Here is a 19,184-nt window from a genome sequence, read left to right on the forward strand (position 1 = left end):
GAGCCTTCCTCGGCTCCGCCTCCTGAGCCTCCTGAGCCTCCCACAGCTCCGCCTCCTGAGCCTCCCTTGGCTCCGCCTCCTTAGGCTCCCACGGCCCTGCCTACGACGCCTTCGGCGCCGCCACCGAAGTCCTCCTTGGCTCAGCCTCACAGGGCTCCGCCAGCCTCTGTCCTGCGGCCACCTCCCAGGTCTCTTGAACCGGCCCTTGCCCTGTGGCCAGCTCCCGGGGCACCCAAATCTGTCCCTGTCCCATGGCCAACTTCCAGACCTCCTGACCCGGTGCTTGCCTTGTGGCCAGCTCCCGGGCCACCCAGGCCTCCTGAACCTGTCCCTGCCCGGTTGACGCCCCCCAGGCCACCTGACCCGGTCCCCTTCACACACCCCCATAGACTGCCTGCCTGCCCTCTCGGCCTCCCTGGTCTGCCTGTCTTCCCTCTCTGCCTCCTTGGACTGTCCCTTTGCCCTTTGTGTCCCCGTGGACTGTCTCATTGCCCTTTGTGCCCCCGTGGACTGTCTCTGTGCCCCTTGTGCCCCCCTTTGGACTGTCTGTTGTTGCCCTGTTCCAGCCCCTCACTCCTTGGACATTTTCTGTTGTTTTTGTTGTTTTTATGGGTGTTAGGACCGTCTGGAATCCGGTCCTTTTGAGGGGGGGGCTATGTCACGATCCCTTGTTGTCTGCCCCCTGTTTTCTGTTTCACTCAGCACGTCACATTCCATGTCACGTTTCCTTGTTGTCCGCCCCGTGTTTTCACCAGTCCTTGTCAAAGAAAACTACACTTCCCATCTTTCCTTGCCCTCACCACCTGCCAGCACTCACTCATTGTTTTCACCTGTTTATCGTTTAGTTCCATTACCTTGTGTATTTAACCCTGTTTGTTTTCCTTTCCCTTGTCGATCGTTGAATGTTTCCCATGTGTTTAATGTTTCGCTGTTTGGAGGTTTTTGATGTTCCCATGTTTACTCCGTTACCCGTCCAGCCGTGTTCATCCTGCCGTGTCTTCCCAGTTCCGTGTTCCTCCGATGTGTTCGTGTTTTAGTTTCACTTTTCCCCCCGTGTATGTTTCTTTTGTTCTTGCTTGTTTGTTTTCACTTTGATTAAAAATAAAGAACCCGCTCTTAGATCCCACTCCTTGTCTGGCCTCGTCTGCATTCATAACACTTAATATTTCTGTATTATGTATTATACATTTATTCATTCGTCAGACGCTTTTATCCAAAGCAACTTACAAAGAGTTAAAATACAACACAAGCGATTCATCTTAAGGAGACAATTGTGTTTATTTTGAAACTGAAATTGAAAGGAAAGTGTATTTTTATTTTATGCAACAAAAGTTGTTTTGATGAGAACACCATGAATCTTGGATAAACTTTAGCGGGTTTCTTTATTGCAGATTTTCAGAAACATTAGTTCACATGTCAGAATGTTCTGTTTGAAGCTGCAGTCATCAAATCTAAGAAAGGGAGGCATACATTATTTTTATAAGCATTCAGATGAGCATTCTGAGAGGTGTTGGCCTTATGTCTGATACACACATACTCTGTGAGAAGTATAAAGAATGAGAAGGTGTGTAATTTGAGTTAGAGAAAAAAGAAAAACACACGAGCCATTACCCGTTACAAAACACATCTTATCTCAGCAAAGTCCAAATGCTTAAAATATTTAGACATTGTACATGATTGACTGCATTAGAACTGCAACAATAATATTAATTATTTATCACCATAAAAATGTCTATTGTGTATACCGAATGTCAAAATCTGCAAAATGGCAGTTAATTTTTAATTAATGTCTGTTCCCCATGATCTGATTCCTGTAAAACACGTGACTGAAAATAAAACGAAAGCAAAAGGAAAACTGAAGTTGAATGTAAAAGTGAAATTGTAAAGTCTTTTTTGAAATGCTCTTTTATGATAATTTTACACAGAATGTTTTTGAATCCCTACACTAATATTTGAAATGAAATAATATGATTCTAGCTGTGGTTCTTTTTGAACTAATCTTCAATTTGTGTAAATAAGATGACCGCTTCCTCCCCTCTGTTGTTTGGTAGAGTCCACTGAAATAAAAGGGAGAAGAGTTGGAGCTCTATAATGGAGTATCCGTTATTTCTTTTATAAAAGATACGTTAGAGCATTTTTCATGTAGCCTACTTGGAAATGCATTATAACATCTTCAAGACACTCCCTCCGGAAAAAGATGAAATATAACAATTATGTAATAAATGAATTACCACTTGCTTGATCTGAATATAGGTGTCAATGTAATGTTTAGAATCTGGACTTTATAATGCATATAGCTGATTGTACCAATTCTTAAATAATGTTTTTTATTTTGCTGACAAATAAGAAATGTTTCATTCTCATCATTTTGTTATCACAACAATTATATTCAAAGTTGGTAAAACCATAAAAAAGATGAAACAGCCATGTGTTATATATAGTTGGAAAGGTCTTAATTAGTAGAATGCAATGAGCAAATACCCAGAGGATTTGTTTTACACACATAAATATAATATACAGGAGTGTCTTTTTGTCACATTTTTCCTTATTACTTCCTGTAACATACAAATAACATAGACAATGACATATCGTAAGTTACAGCAGACTATCCCGATTCAAACGAGCCCAAACAAAACATAATATGATAAGTAGATCTTTAAATATTCCTCAAAGAGTGTAAATGGAAAGAGGATGCACATCCACATATGTGTTCATCTAAAGTATTGGGATGCTCTTGAACACTTAGTATTTCTGTATTATGTATTATACATTTATTCATTTATCAGACGCTTTTATCCAAAGCAACTCACAAAGAGTTAAAATACAACACAAGTGATTCATCTTAAGGAGACAATTGTATGAAAAGTGCAGCATTGCAAAGTTTCAATTGCATCAGAAAAATACTATCCAAGGCAGATAAGAGTGCGACAATATATATATATAATTATTATTTTATGTTTTTTAAGAATGTATGGTCAGGTAAAGAATATGTAAAAAATTTACAAAGTATGTACAAAGTACCAAATGTAATGAAAATGGTCCACTTTTTTGTGTGTTTTAAGATACCATGTATGAACAAAGTCAAGGAATTTTATTCCAATTCGATTAAGTAAAAAAAAAAAGGTTGTCCAGATCAAACTGACCGGAACACAACATAAGGGTCTGCAAAATGGCAGTTCATTTTTAATTAATGTCTGTTAACCATGATCTGATTCCTGTAAAACACGTGACTGTTGTTTGGTAGAGTCCACTGAAATAAAAGGGAGAAGAGTTGGAGCTATTACCATGTAGACATCAGAGAATCATTCCATACACGGAGTAAGTATCTGTTATTTCTTTTATAAAAGATACATTAGAGCATTTTTCATGTACTTATAAATGCATTATAACATCTTTATCTAATGATAAGCCTTATGGCATAATAGTTAGTTTTAGTATTAGGCACTTTTCTGTGCTGAAAGTTCACACTATCATTTGAAGTAATGAAGAGCTGAACAGATATGGTACATAGATGGATCTGAAATTAACTGCTTTTATCCTGTTTTCTTTAGTTGGGTCTACAGGTCCTTCTCAAAAAATTAGCATATTGTGATAAAGGTCATTATTTTCCATAATGTAATGATAAAAATTAAACTTTCATATATTTTAGATTCATTGCACACCAACTGAAATATTTCAGGTCTTTTATTGTTTTAATACTGATGATTTTGGCATACAGCTCATGAAAACCCAAAATAATGACCTTTATCACAATATGCTAATTTTTTGAGAAGGACCTGTATTTTTGGTACTGTTATTGCAGTATATCAAGAATATAACTTTTTATTTAACAGGTTTTTTAACAGTTTTTTTTAATGCTAACATTAATAAATATAAAGATATTGTATATACTGATAACATTTTAATATTTCTAATATTTATTTTAAATAGCCCAACCCCAGCCTAATAATCCATACAGAATAGTGTCTGAACGTGACAGTGGTCTCAGGAGAAAGTAAAATCAGCTGCAGCAAGGACAAACTACCTGCGTAGAAGAGTAAGTCAATTAATTACATTATAATGTTTGTTAATGAATATGACATTAATATTATGTGATTATGCTATGCCATACTAGCTGTAAAAATTGTTAATGAGGTTAAATAAAAGAAGTAGACTGCTTCAACCCATATGTGATTGGGGTTTTACATGTGAAAATAAATGTTCTATTTGAGTTTGTCAAATTCTTGTTTGCTGATTGCTGTTAAACGATGACAACTTTAGCTTTGCTTACAGCTCTCTTGAATTCATAATTAGCATCCTTATGCAGCAGTCTGTAATATACAGTGCAGAAACCTAAACTCTAAGAGAGTTATATAAAAGAGTGATTTCCTCTAGAAGAGTGATTTTCTCTAAAAGAGCAATACACAGCGGTGTTGAACTTCCTTTTTAGGACACGTCTTTATAAAGATGCCCTTCCGCCCCTGTGTAGTTCCTGGATGTGGTAGAGTGCTCTCCACTTCAGACAGCCACAGGCGTTGTCTCGTGTGTCTGGGTAGCGATCACACCAAGGCTGCGTTTGTGGATGGTTCATGCTCTCACTACGAGGGCATGACCACGGCAACGTTGTGGTCGCGGCTCGCTTTCAACCGAAAGCAAGCCACTCGAGCCACCCCCGTATTGCTCCTTCTTCCCACAGGATTGAGGACGGTGGCTGTGGTGGCTCAGTGGTTGAGGCTCAGGGTTACTGACCAGAAGGTCAGGGGTTCAAGCCCCAGCACCACCAAGATGCCACTGTTGGGCCCTTGAGCAAGGCCCTTAACTCCAGGTTGCTCCGGGGGGATTGTCCCTGTAATAAGTGCACTGTAAGTCGCTTTGGATAAAAGCGTCTGCCAAATGCATAAATGTAAATGTAATAAATGAGGACGGTGCGAGTGGCGCTGAAAGCGATCTGGGGATGGCAGCGGGTGCGGCTCCATCGGGTAACCCCCTCGGACCACCCGTCCCCCGGCACACTCATTGACTCCCGTCCGTGCTCGAGGCAACAGCGGCTCGCCTCACAGCCAGCCTGCTATCCTCTGGAGCTCGAAGCAGATGAGCTCGCCGCTGTATCGGAGAGCGCGGCGTCTGACGCGGATGACTCCCTTGGCCGCCTTCGGGCCAGTATGCCCAAGCTGAGGCTGACGCTCAGATGTCCGACATGCTTACCCGAGCCGTCGCCAGCGTGGGCTTGGACTGGAACCCTCCATCCTCCCCACAGCCATCGCGGCTGGATGACTGGTTCCTGGGGCGCCGTTCACGGCGGGTACGCGGCGATTCCCCCGGTGGATAGGGCTGTTGCGCTCCACTTATGCCCCGGAAATCCTACCACCTGGCGGGGCCGCCCTGTACTCCCTTCCAAGGCCTGTAGGACAACATCCTTGCTGACAGCGAAGGCCTACAGCACCACCGGACATGCCGCTTCCACCCTGCACGCCATGGCCCTCCTGCAAGTCCACCAGGCCAAGGCGCTTAAAGAATTGCACATGGGTAGCCCTGATCCCGACGTGCTGCAGGAACTGCGCTCAGCGACCGACCTCGCCCTTAGAGCCACGAAGGTCACAGCCCAGTCACTCAGGCAGGTGATGGCCATCCTCGTGGTCCAGGAACGACATCTGTGGCTGAACTTGGTCGAGATGCATGAGACCGACAAGGTTCGCTTTTTCCCCAGTCTCCCAGTTCGGCCTCTTCGGCGACACCATCAAGGACTTTACCCAGCAGTTCTCCGTGGTGAAGAAACAGACGGAGGCGATCTCTCACATCTTGCCCTGCCGCAAGCTTGCCGCCATGGGCCATGCCCCGTCTGCTCGCCGAGGGTGTCCCTCTGCGAAGAAACAACAAGCTGCTCCGCCTCAACCTGGTCCCAGCTCTCAGACTCTTCCAGCTCCGCAGGAAGCAGACGCCCCCCGTCTCATGGACCCCCTCGAGGACCCGGAAGGCTTCCAGGCGCTCCTGAGACGGATGACCCAGAGCCCAAGACGTTAGCTCCGGAGATGGCAAGACCACTCCGTCCCCCGGTGGAGGGCCGGGAGGAGAATCTTTTTTTAATTTATTTTATTTGCCGCTCCCCTTAACCGGGGCAGCGGTACCCAAATTCTCAATAAAAGAGCTATTTCCTTTGTCTCTGGGTTATCTGGCCCGCAAATTCTCACGGCACTCTGCCACCAGATCTCAAGAGTCCCGGCATGCTGGACGCTGTCCCAGATCCACCTTCAGCCCCATGACTGTCCCCCGGCCGGCCGGTTCTGACGAGTCCAGAGGACGCCACTACAAGACCTCCTCCTCAGTCATTAACCCTCCCCATGCCGGGTGTGCGGAGCAAGGTAAGTGCTACGAGTCTTTACTCAGCACCAGAGCCTCGGGACGCGTCCTCGCCTCCCGATGGCGTACTACCTGCTCCGCCCCGCAGCGAAGCTCCGCCGGGTACGTCAAAAATACTCGTCCCCTTGGTGCCCCTAGCACGGAGATTGGATAAGTGGCTCTCACTTCCCAACCCGTCATGCTGGCTGGCCCGGACCATCCGACTCGGTTACGCAATTCAGTTTGCCAGGCCCCCGCCCCCCTTCGCGGGCATCCGCTTTACCGCAGTACACGGCGAACATGCCAAATCCCTGTGCGCGGAGATCGCTACTCTTTTACTCAAAGACGCGATAGAGCCTGTCCCTCCAACCGAAATGGAGAAGGGTTTCTACAGCCCTTACTTTATTGTACCCAACAAAGGCGGCGGCTTACGACCGATCTTGGACTTGCGAGTTTTCAACCGGGCTCTGCTCAAACTCCTGTTCAAAATGCTCACGCAAAAGTGTATCTTAACATGCGTCCGTCATCTAGATTTGTTCGCAGCGGTAGACCTGAAGGACGCGTACTTCCACGTCTCAATTCTGCCACGACACCGACCCTTCCTACGGATCGCGTTCGCCGTCCAGGCGTTACAGTACTTTGTATGCTTTGGGAAAGGAAAGGAAACGCTGTCTCCAAACAGAGGCTTTCCCACTGGGTAGTAGACGCCATTTCATTGGCCTATCACACCCAGGCCGTGCCACCCCCCCTTGCGGGTCCAAGCTCACTCAACAAGGAGTGTTGTGTCCTCATGGGCACTGGCCAGGGGTACCTCCCTGGCAGACATTTGTAGAGCAGCGGGTTGGGCGACACCCAACACCTTTACGATATATTACAATCTCAGGTTTGAGTCAGTTTCATCCCGTGTTTTCTCAGGTCCGAGCCAGTAGAACTCGGTAACACGCTGATGGGCTGGCTGGGTGAATCGCTTGCACATAGCGCCCTTTCCCTCGGTTGAGGTAAAATCTACCCTGTACTGGAATAGGTGCTCCACAGGATGAGGACTCCTAATCGGACTCCCCCTGTGTGTATTCTCTGCGATATGGTCCCCTTACGAAGCGGACTCGCGTTTTCCTTAGGCAGTTCCAGCTGCCCTCCGGTCGCCATGTTGTAGCAACTCCCCCTCGCTGAGGCTGGATCTACCACCACGCCACTCCCACGTGTCGCCTAAAAACACATGTGATGTATTCACCACTTTACCTCCCCGCTGGGTAGGTGTTGTCTCCGCAGGGTCTTTTCCCCCTGAAAGAATAGGAAATTGGGTAAGACCCACTTCCCTCGATGCATGTAAGGGCCCCGGCCGTCTATTGCTCTATGCGAGAAACATAGAGAGAAAAGAGGCCCAGCCAGGCTTGGCCCGTTCCCAGGTTGGCAAGCATCGCCTTGTTCCCCTATCTAGGGTAACCAGAAGGACTCCGACGACTTTTTTGGGGCATTGGGGAAAGGTACGTGCAGTCTGATACAGCCGGTCGTCTTGGCACGTAAAACACCTGCCCGCTCCTGTGTCAGCAGAACACATACACGGCTCAAGCATGGCGTGATTTAAATTGGACCCCTAGTGTCACTTCTCCGACACAACGTTTTAAATAATAAAAAGATTGCGATCTTGATTCAAACACCCACACAATCTCTTTCCTAAATGATAACGATTCGCCTGTCTATTAAACCTTTGACAAAAATCATACCGGAACATTCAAATCTGCGTTGGTGCTGCCACTGAGCCAGAGAGAGCAGTTATCATGTATCAAGTATAAAGAATGAGAAGGTGTGTAGTTTGAGTTATTGAAAAAAGAAAAACACATGAGCCATTAGGCTACTCTCCAAATGTCCTTTTTAAATAAAAATTGTTAACTGAATTTAAAAAACATTGGGCCCTACTTTTCTGATTCTGCAAAGCGTACCGAGCATAAATCCAAATCCTGACAAGAATCACATTTTCCATACGCATAAAAGGAGAGATAGAAATATGACATTCAACTAGGATGCATTTAATGTACAAAAACATTTCATTTTCAATTCTTCTAATTTATTGCATTCAGTCTATCACATTCATTAAGAAGATTTAGCTCAAATCTGGTTAAAATTATAAACTATAAATTATAAAAGAAATGTCCCTTTTCAGGACACTGTATTTTAAAGATAATTTTGTAAAAATCCAAATATCTTTACAGATCTTTATTGTAAAGGGTTTAAACAATGTTTTCCATGCTTGTTCAATGAACTAAAAGCAATTAATGAACATGCACCTGTGGAACGGTTGTTAAGACACTAACAGCTTACAGATGGTGGGCAATTAAGGTAACACTTAGGACACTGAAGAGACTTTTGACTCTGTCCAGCGTCAAACATTTTTTTTTTTTTTTTTTTTGTGTGTGTGTGTATTCGCTTTCTGATGTCATGATCAAATCATCCGCTGTGAAGTCCATCATCGTAGACTGATGTGATATCTGGCTCTTACAGGCTGCAGTTACTTGTCATCACTCAGCGACACATATAGTGTTAGTCGGACATCAGGCGGGGCTGGATCTGGCAGGCTCTGGTAAGAAATCCTTAATGGAAACACTTTATATGCTAATAAACTTTTGCCAATTCGCTTAAAATTTCATGCGCTAGGAGGAGCCGGATTTTCTAGAGTTTTGCATTAGTTAAAATGCGCATTAAGTAGATGGAAATTAAGGTTTTTGTTTATTTGCGACAATGACGTGTTTTTACAATTTGTGCATGTCGAGCGTGTGATAGCTTGATGTGACTGGCCCAATGATGGGTCCAACCTTGTCACAAAATTCTTGGAAAATAAGCTTTGTCATTCTGAAGTGTTTAACCCACAGCTGGTTGTTAAAGTGAGTCCTCACAATCCACCAGAACAGTTTTGAGGTCAGGCACTCCCAGGTGGAGTGTGGACATCACAGCCATATCATCCCTCTTTATTTCAGATATTCAACTTATTCTGCTGCATCTCCTGGTAGCATTTAATTAAACCAGGTACAATTGCTTCAATCCTAAAAATAAATCTCCCCAAAGCAAGGAGGTCAATTCAGCTGCTCCATCATGACAAGGCAGGCTTCCTCAAGATAATGCACATTTTGTATTTTCTTGAGTAAATTTTTTAGAAATAAGCTTAAAAAATGTGAAACATTTTGATGGAATCCCAGCAACAGATGATACGAATCATGACTGCTGTTAACAGTCCACATTACAATTGAGTCAACGCACTCAAAAACCTCATTTTATAGATAGTATATTATGATTTAGATTTTAGATTAAAAAAAATGTGTGTGTGTAATAGGATATTATTATGACATTGACCTCTTAAAGAGGGATGGCCTGAATCATGTGGGTGTTTTTATTATTGTAAACTTACTTAGTGATGCACTTACCTCTCCCATGAACCGAAACAACCCAATTACACTGGAGATACAGGTTTTGACAACTCTGTGCTCCCTGGCCACAGGCAAAATGCAACAGAGTAAGTGGATGAATTGGGAGTTTCTCAATCATTCGTCAGCAGAATCATCCATCAAACTATAAATGCACTCTTCATTATGCACATCATCTGTAAATACATACAGTATATTTTCCAGTGGATTTTTGCTTGTTGCAGAGAAATAAGGCTACATTCATGGTCATCGCTGGGCTACCCATTGTAGTTGATGCAGTAGATGGAATGCACGCTTGTATCATTGTACCAATACATGATGAAGAATTGTTTGTCAAATGAAAAACACTTTCAAACATGATTCTCGCAACCTTATGAAGTGGTATTTTATCATTTTCTTTTTAGATTTGTGTATAAATACAAAAACTTTATTATATTTAAACATTTCCATTAGAATAATATAATATATAAAAAAAAAATATATAATATTGTAACAATTCACAAGATGGGCAAGGAGGAATCTGAGTCAGGCTTAACAAACACGTAGACATTTATTTATTCATAAACTTAACCTCTTAACATCAGACTCTTTTTGTGCATGAGCTTGAAAACGACATACCCCAAGTAAAACTCTTCTAGTTCTTGAACCTTTGGTCTACAAAAGAAAGTAGACACAAAAATGTATCATTGTAGTATAAAAAAATTTGTTGGAGCTTTTCAAATATTTTAAATTGTGACCGCAAATATTATATATATATATATATTTGTAATTTACGTTTGGCAGACACTTTTATTTAATGTGACTTACAGTGCACTTATTACAGGGACAATCCCCCTGGAGCAGCCTTGAGTTGGACACAATGGTGGTGGCTGTGGCGCTCGAACCAGCAACCTTCTGATTACTGGTTATGTGCTTTAGCCCACTACGCCACCATCACTCCATTATATATGTATATACATACATACATACATACACACACGCATATATATATATATATATATATATATATATTACACACATATACAAGACTATGCGCAGTGCCAATATGATCTCTTTGTTCCATAATATTTATTTATGTGTACTTCCAAAAAAAAAAAAGATCACTTGGAGTATCTCTATAAACCAACAATCAAAGTGGTTCAAAGCACACAATTTGTTTACATTTCAATGTAAACATTTCCACACAAACCAAAATATACATGAAGATATCATTTTTATATTATTTGGGAATATATTATAATGGATTCCATATATATTTATGCATTTTATAAACAATGTGAAAAGAACATTGCAATGGAAATAATCTTTTACATACAATAAAGATGCAAACTGACCTTTCAGAGCTTTTGCTCTGCCGTTCACCCAGGGTCTTTAGCCACTGCCTCAAACCAGGAAGACTCTCTTTCCCTGGCTTCAATCATCGTCAGTGAAGCCTGGAGCACACTTGCTCCCAATGCAAATTGAACAAAAAGCAGTGGAAAAAAATTACTAAGTAATTGCATTGGGAGCACGTGTGCTCTGAAGTCTAACTCGCAGTGAGTGAAGCTGGGGAGGGTGGCGCCTCTCGGCTGGAGGCAGAGGCTAAAGGCCCTGGGTGAACAGCAAAGCAAAAGCAGTGAAAAAATGATTAGGTTAATGCATTGGGATAGTGTGAGCGCCTCCAGGGTCTAACTCACAGTGAGCGAAGCCAGGAAGGGTGACATGTCTGAGCCCCCTAAATGTGCAGTTGAATGGGGATTTATGAAAAAATCACTAATAGAGTTTATTATTGGACTCTTGCAATGAAAAGCATTCTAAAGTTTGGAGGATTGTGCTCATCTGTGTTTGGCTGGCAGACAATTAAGTTCAGAACTTCCGGTTTCATTTTCCATGTTTTGATTGTCACTCTTGACACGTTTAATAAAATCTTATTGATGAAATTTGCGACCATCAAAATCTCTTAAATTATAAAAATTTAGATCCAGATCTTTCAAATGATATATTGGATGTCAATATTAGTTTACATTTTCACAGTTTAAACATGCATTAAACATAAATTAAATGTAAATAAATATGCAAGACCGGTGTGGCACACAGGTGGAACTCCTTCACCACAATATAATATAGCCGTTATTTCTTGCTGTCTGTTTAAAGAATTTGCTTGCAAATAGCGGTTCCCTGTCTGTCTACCAATCACTTTGGGCGATTTAGGAAAACATGCTCATGCTTATTTATTTACTTCATAACTTCTTTCTGTAATTAGTTTCAGCTCTGACTGTCACACTAAAAAGCATGCTATTTTAATTTTATCCATCTGACAAGAGTATAAAGTCTTTAATTATCTAATAATAGAGTTCAGTAAAGGAGTTAAGTGATAATTTACATTCGTGCATATATATATATATATATATATATATATATATATATATAACATATCATAACTTAACTGGCTCACCTCTACAGACTCGCCATTTGTGAGCCTGTGGCTTTGCTCCCTTCCTCCTCAGGCACCCTTACAAATGACTTTTTCCATCTACCATGTGTTGAACCTTGATTCTCAGTTAAACTTCCGAACCAACCTAAATGCCAAAATTTGTCCCATTATTCTAACAGAAATCATAATGGGAATGATGGAGTTGACATGTTGAAGCTGTGACGGCAGAGAATTAAACATTGTTTGTTTAACAGAAAATATGAAAAAATATCAAACTTACCAGACCACGTGTCCTACTGTTGCATCCACCATGAACAGGAAGTGGGAAAGATGTCCTCAGACTGAGTTGATGCAAAGTGAGGACACAACTTTGATAGGCAGCTTTTTATGGAAAATATCATTTAAAGTTTACTTCATGTATTGTTTGATATATTTTTGAACACTTTGCGTAGCAGTTTAAAATTGTGACCTCTTGCTGAGAACAGGTTCATTATAAGGCCTTCTTCAGTTATTTGTCCTGAAACATTCTATACACAAGTATTTCAGTGACAATACTTTTAGCTACATAAGCTCAATTTCATGCATCATTTATAATTTTGTTTGCTTTGGTGATCAGCTGTAAGGTAATGTACTTGATTTCATTAATGGTGGAGCTTTCATTTCTTGAAACAAAATTAAACACACAAATTTATAAAATAAAAATGATCAGCCCCACTGACTACTACTACTACACTAGTTAGAGCATTAAAGTATAGAATGTATATTGATACAGATGTATATGGATATTGATAGTACATTAGTGTATATGAAATTTGCATAAACAAACAAAACATTTTGGGTAATGAGATTACTCCTTTTAAATGGCTGTGTACATCGTTACCATATTTATAGACTGTGATTGGACAGAACGTGATTAAAGCAACTTGTAATTGTAAATAATTGTTTATAAGTATTTGGGATTCATTGCTTGCTCTCATAATTTTGTAAATCAGGATTTTTGAGCTTGGTCTAAGCTGGTCTTCATTTTCAATAGGGTGCAAATAAAACTAATTTTGTTTTATTTTACAGGAAGAATAATGAAGAAACTCCTGGAAGACTTGGGTTTAGCAAAGTACTATGATGAGAAGCTCACCCTCCACACAGTCCTGCAGATTAGCAAGTACAGCATCACAGATGTGCCTGTCCAGTCTCTTTCAGATCTGCCATGGCTCTTCTTGAAGAGACTAATGATGCTTAAAAGGACAGCAAGGAGTGTAAAGTGTTCCTCATCAAGTAGGGCAGAAGATTCGGACTGGGAGGATGACCAGGAGAGTGATGACTCATACGATCCTCTGTCAGTAAACCATTTAGACATTTTGACCTCTGTGTTCCTTTGTTCTGACAGTTTTCTACAGCAGGAAATGATCTTGAAAATGTCCATGTGTCAATTTGCTGTGCCTCTGCTGCTTCCAAACAGTGATAAAAACCAGATCACGCTTATGCTTTGGGCAATGAGAGATATTGTGAAAAAATACAGACCACAAACCTTACAAGATCCTAGTGGATTTGTGCAAGAAAGAATTGTTCTCTCAGAACTTCCTTTAGTGTCTTTTGTAAGACTGGGTAGATGCAACATTTCTAAATCAGAAATTCTGAATAAGATGTTCAGCAATCCACAACAGTACACTGATACCTTTGTACACTTCAACATGGACTGTGGTAACATCCCCAAGAAAATATCAGATGGCTTGGTTGAGATCAGCTGGTATCTTCCTTGTGGGAACAATAACATAGATGTCTTTCCTGAGCCTGTAGCTATTGCCAACTTGAGAGGTGACATCCAAAACTTTCAAACACAGTACTCTTTTCTTTGCGAGACTTCCACTGCAATGTTTGTGTTCTTTGAAGACAAACTTTTAGATACGGAGTACATTTCTATCCCTAGCCTGAAATCTACTCGGCAGGTATTTTTTGTTAGCCACTCCAACAATGAGTGTATAAAAGCAACAGTCAAAAGGCTCAACCTGAAGAAAAGCAATTTCATCTTTAAAGCCAAGCAGAATGATGCAGATTTTGTTAAAAAAATTCAGACAAAGATGCAAGATACAATTGAAAATGGCAATCACAAAATGTCAGTTGTTAAGTTAGCAGAGGTTGCAAGAGAGTTGGGGATCTTGGTTGATGAGGATGCTGAGGAATGTAGGAGTGCCAAAGCAAAGGCAGATGAAATCACATCAGAAATAAGGGACATAGTGGAGTTCAAGAAGAAAAAGCTGCCCTTGCAAGGGGAGATTTTGATGAAATTGGCCAAGTTAGAGAAGGAGCAGTGCAGATTGAAGAAAGCAGGGGATCAGAGTATTGAGAACTACAAATGTGACCTGCAGACGCAGATGAAGAAACTCAGAGAAGAACAATATGCAATAGATATGTCTACTAGTATGAGCTGTTTTATCAGTGCAATAACTACACCAGAAAGGGCCTTCTTCTTAAAATGGTTGAGAATCAATTTGGAGAATCTCACCCAGAAAGTACTCCCTGGCCTCAGAGAGATGTACAAAGAGAAGTGTCAAGATGTTGTTGGCAACAAGGAGGAAATTGCTGAGCTTGACAAGAAGATTGCAAACAGTTCTTTAGGAGTAGAACACTTCATTCGTGAGATGGGCCAGCTTTATGAGGCTGGAGTCTCATTGTCAGAAGATGCACTTTGCCGAAAACAACTGGAACACTTACCTAGACTTTGTGCTCAACTACTGTTGGATGGATTTCCACTTGAACTTGTTGATGGAGATGCTTCAAATATACCTGTAAAATGGATTACCAGTGTGTTTTCTGAACTAAATACATTAGTGAAACCCAACAATAAGATCATGGTTCTCACTGTGTTGGGTGTGCAGAGTTCAGGAAAGTCGACCCTACTGAACACCATGTTTGGTGTTCAGTTTGCTGTAAGTAGTGGTAGATGTACCAGGGGAGCCTTTATGCTGCTTATTAGAGTAACAGATGATTACAAAGATCAGTTCAGCAATTATGATTATATACTAATAATTGACACTGAGGGACTGAAATCTCCTGAGCTAGCACAACTAGATAACAGCTATGAACATGACAATGAGTTGGCAACACTTGTAATTGGACTCAGTGATGTAACAATTATCAACATCGCCATGGAGAATTCCACAGAAATGAAAGACATTTTACAAATAGTTGTTCATGCTTTCCTCAGGATAAAGACAATAGGTAAAAAACACATGTGCTTGTTTGTACATCAGAATGTCGCTGATGTCTCAGCCCATGATTCAAACATGAGAGACCGTAAATTCCTGTTGGACCAACTGGATGAAATGACACAAGCTGCAGCCAAAATGGAGAACAAATTGGAATTCAAGAAATTTACAGATGTGATGCAGTATGACACAGATACTGGTGACCACTATATTCCTGGATTGTGGCATGGAAACCCCCCAATGTCACCAGTGAGTATCGGCTATAGTGAGTCTGTGTATGACCTCAAAAAACATATTATGAAAGTCTTTAGATCTTACAAGTCCAGCAACATCTGTGAATTTTTGGAATGGACCAAAGGCTTGTGGAATGCTGTGAAATATGAGAAATTCATCTTTAGCTTCAGAAATACCCTTGTGGCTGATGCATACATGAAACTGTGCACAGAGTACAACAAATGGGATTGGTCACTGAGAAAACAAATGCACACATGGACATTAGAAGCTGAAACCACAATCCTAAACCATGGAAAATTTGAGAGATCTGAGAACACCGTTGAAGATGCCCACTGTAATTTGCAAACAAATGCAGAAGTTAAGCTTTCAAAAGGAGAAGAGGAAATTATAGGCAAGATCGAATTGTACTATGAAAAAGGAGAGGGTCATGTTGAACTTGTGGAAAGTTTTCGACAAGACTTTGTAAACTGTGCCAAGTTCTTGAGGACTGAGCTTTCAAATTCTATCAAAAGTAAACTGGATGCTGCTCTTTCACATCGAAATGGAATGATCAAGGTGGAAGGGATCAAAGCGACATACATGGATACAATGGAAAAGAGAGTGCTAGATTTGGTGAAAGATTGCCGTGAGAAAAAGTCAGACAAGTCTACGCTGCATGAAGCATTTGAAAAGATGTGGCAGGAGACTGTCCAGACATTAGCATGTACAGAGATCCCTCAACAAGATATAATCATTAGAGTTTTCCATCAACTGAGAAACAATCTTGGATCTAGAGGAAGTTCTGTGGCTCAAAGTTTAGACAAAGTGAAGGATTTAAGTACATGTGGATGTGAAGAATTTGTTGTCTCCAAAGGCAATTATAGGTGGTTTCATACTAAGTGGAACAAGAGGGCTCAACAGATGTCAGACAGCCTTATTAGAAAATGTCAGGAATATGTACAAGAAAAGAGGGCAAGTAGGGATGATTACGACGACACATACATCAGGGAAATTCTTCAAATGATTGATGAAACTCTTAAGGCTCATGGAGATCTGGGGCGAGAAGAAGATTTCGAAATGTCCCTTAAGCTACACATATGCGGCTTTGCAAGCAGAGAATTTCAAGAGATTCACAATAAATTCATCCAGGACAACGACCCACTCAGAGTCTTGGAGAAGTCAAAACAAAAGTACCGTTCTGGTTTCATTGACCTTTTTCATGAACGAGACCAATGTCAGAAGAAGGCAGATGAATTCACGAATGACTGCCTGAAACCTACAGTGAAAAAATATGTTTCTGAGACCTTGGGCACTGAAATGGCAGACGTGATGTTGCGTGGTGAAAATTCATCCATTTTTGGAACCCGGACCGCATTCCAGAGATCAGTCTTGAGAAATCTTCTTGATGAATTTAAATTTGAAACATATTTGCTTTTTATTGAGTCTTATGAAGGATTCGTTACGGACTTAATCTTGGACAAAATCACAGTACACTTTTCAGCAGAGAACCGAATGTTCAAACTAGAGGAAAGTCTTCTCAATTCGGTTACCAGTGAAATAATCCAGGCCATCGAAGAGACAGAGCAAGACCCAGAGATAAACAACATCAAGGAATTCATCCAAAACATTTGCATGAAACTTAAATACAGGCTTGTTTTACCCAAGGATGTAGTTGATTCAGTCAGTGCACTGAGCGATGTGAACCAGATCAAATTTGCCGAATGTCTTAAGTGCTCTGTGAAGGACATGGATAAGTTTCTAAAGGCAAGTTTTCAGGCAAAAGAATTTCAAAGAAAACTAGAGCACCTACCTACCAAACCGCAAAATGTGTTGTTCAAACGAGTGCATGGTTGTGGGAATCAGTGTCCATTCTGTAAAGCCCCATGTGAGGCAGGAGGGGAGGCCCACAAAAAACACTTCGTCTCCATCCACAGGCCAGAGGGGCTCGGCCACTACAGATTTGAAGAATCTGAAAAATTAGTGACCGACATTTGTTCATCATTGGTGCACAGTGACACAAGCTTTAAGTGCCATGACACCAACGATAAGTGGCATCCATACAAGAAATACAGTGACATCTATCCCAACTGGCAAATCGATCCAGATTCAAGCATAGAAGCCGCAGCCTACTGGAAATTTGTGATGGTACATTTCAATGAGGAGTTTGCTAAAGAGTACAATGCAAAGCCGGCAGATATACCCCCATCATGGAAGGACATCACAAAGGCTCAGGCAGAGGAAAGCCTAAAGTAAATTTATAGTAACTAGTGCCTCTCTGCTCTCTGTTTAAATTAGTCTAGTGCATGAATACTTTTACCTGACCCTTTAATATCTAGGTATCCTTAAATAAGCATCAACTTTGATAGAGAACAATATCCTGCATGGTTCAAGAGTTGTTCATTGCATATCCTAATTAATGTATGAAATGGAGAACAGTGAAATGCCATTACATTGACAGAAGGGATTAAAAAAGCTTTCACATTTGAATTTGAATGATTTCTTAACTTGATGTAGACATGTTATATCACATGCACTTTCATTTGTCAAGAAGAAGAGATAGAGAAATTGATTATGTACTATAATTGAGTAGCAGGAAGTACACTGTATGAAAACATATTCCAATATTCAAATGTTGTGGTGTATTCTAAGAGGCATATTATCTCTAATCATATAATAAACATACTCTATACAGTATGTCTACTGTGTAAATATCATAGTTGACAGTTTTATTTGGTTGACAAATCTAGAATCATAAATGAGAAATGTGTTCTTTTGTCAATGTTTGTTTGACTGATGAAAGCGTTATGATTGTATTTAAAATGATGGTGATCTAAATCCTTGATTTTTATTCAGTACAATTATTTGTTGTATGTTTTTCTGAACTATTGTAACATTTTGGACCTATGTTTAGACATCACGCTTCTACCACATCATGTGCAAATATCACATGCATGTAAATCATGTTGCTTGAATAAACTGATTGTTGTGTACAAACTTTATGTGAAGTCATTTAAAATATTTTCCAACATTACAGCCAGACATAAACAGACATCAAAAAAATTCAGCTTCACATTAACTCATTATTAAATATAAAATTTAATTCTTTGCCTAAAAACTTATAATATAAAGTAGAATTTAATTGAATTGAACTAATAGCAGGCACTTTTGTTGAAAGTAACTTACAAATGAGGTCTAGTTCAAACACAAGAAATGATTGTTTCCTAGTTTTAACAACAGTGATCAGATAGTAATACATTATAGGGAACTGCAGAACACAAAGAAATAAATAAAATGTACATATTGCAATTTCAATTCCAATCAGCAGTAAAAACAAAACTGGCTCTACTGAATGTGTTACAGATATTAATCAACATTTTACAAAGAAGCGAAATGCATTCTGCACAATTTTACATTAAGAAGGTTAACAGTTAAATTGAATAAAAATTATAAATAGATGCACACCTAACACTGAAATTAAACACTTTTTTTTTTTTTTTTTTTTTTACAATGAAGTGCTGACATGCAAGCACTTATTTAACTTTAAATAAAATCAACAACAACAACAAAAAAGTTTGGACATTGCCTCTTGAATATATGATAACCTATAAACCATGACTATGTGCC

General features: G+C 40.4%; 1 protein-coding gene across 1 annotated transcript; it reads left to right on the plus strand.

Moving 5' to 3' along the window:
* Positions 1-8,875: 8,875 nt before the first annotated feature.
* On the plus strand, positions 8,876-18,207 carry LOC127636111 (up-regulator of cell proliferation-like). Its single transcript, XM_052116509.1, has 2 exons — positions 8,876-8,893; positions 13,213-18,207. The coding sequence occupies exon 2, from the start codon at positions 13,221-13,223 to the stop codon at positions 17,811-17,813; it is 4,593 nt and encodes a 1,530-aa protein (XP_051972469.1). The 5' UTR covers positions 8,876-8,893; positions 13,213-13,220; the 3' UTR covers positions 17,814-18,207.
* The last annotated feature ends 977 nt before the right edge of the window (positions 18,208-19,184 follow it).

Source organism: Xyrauchen texanus, chromosome 43, assembly GCF_025860055.1.
Source record: "Xyrauchen texanus isolate HMW12.3.18 chromosome 43, RBS_HiC_50CHRs, whole genome shotgun sequence".
Taxonomy (NCBI): Eukaryota; Metazoa; Chordata; class Actinopteri; order Cypriniformes; family Catostomidae; genus Xyrauchen; species Xyrauchen texanus.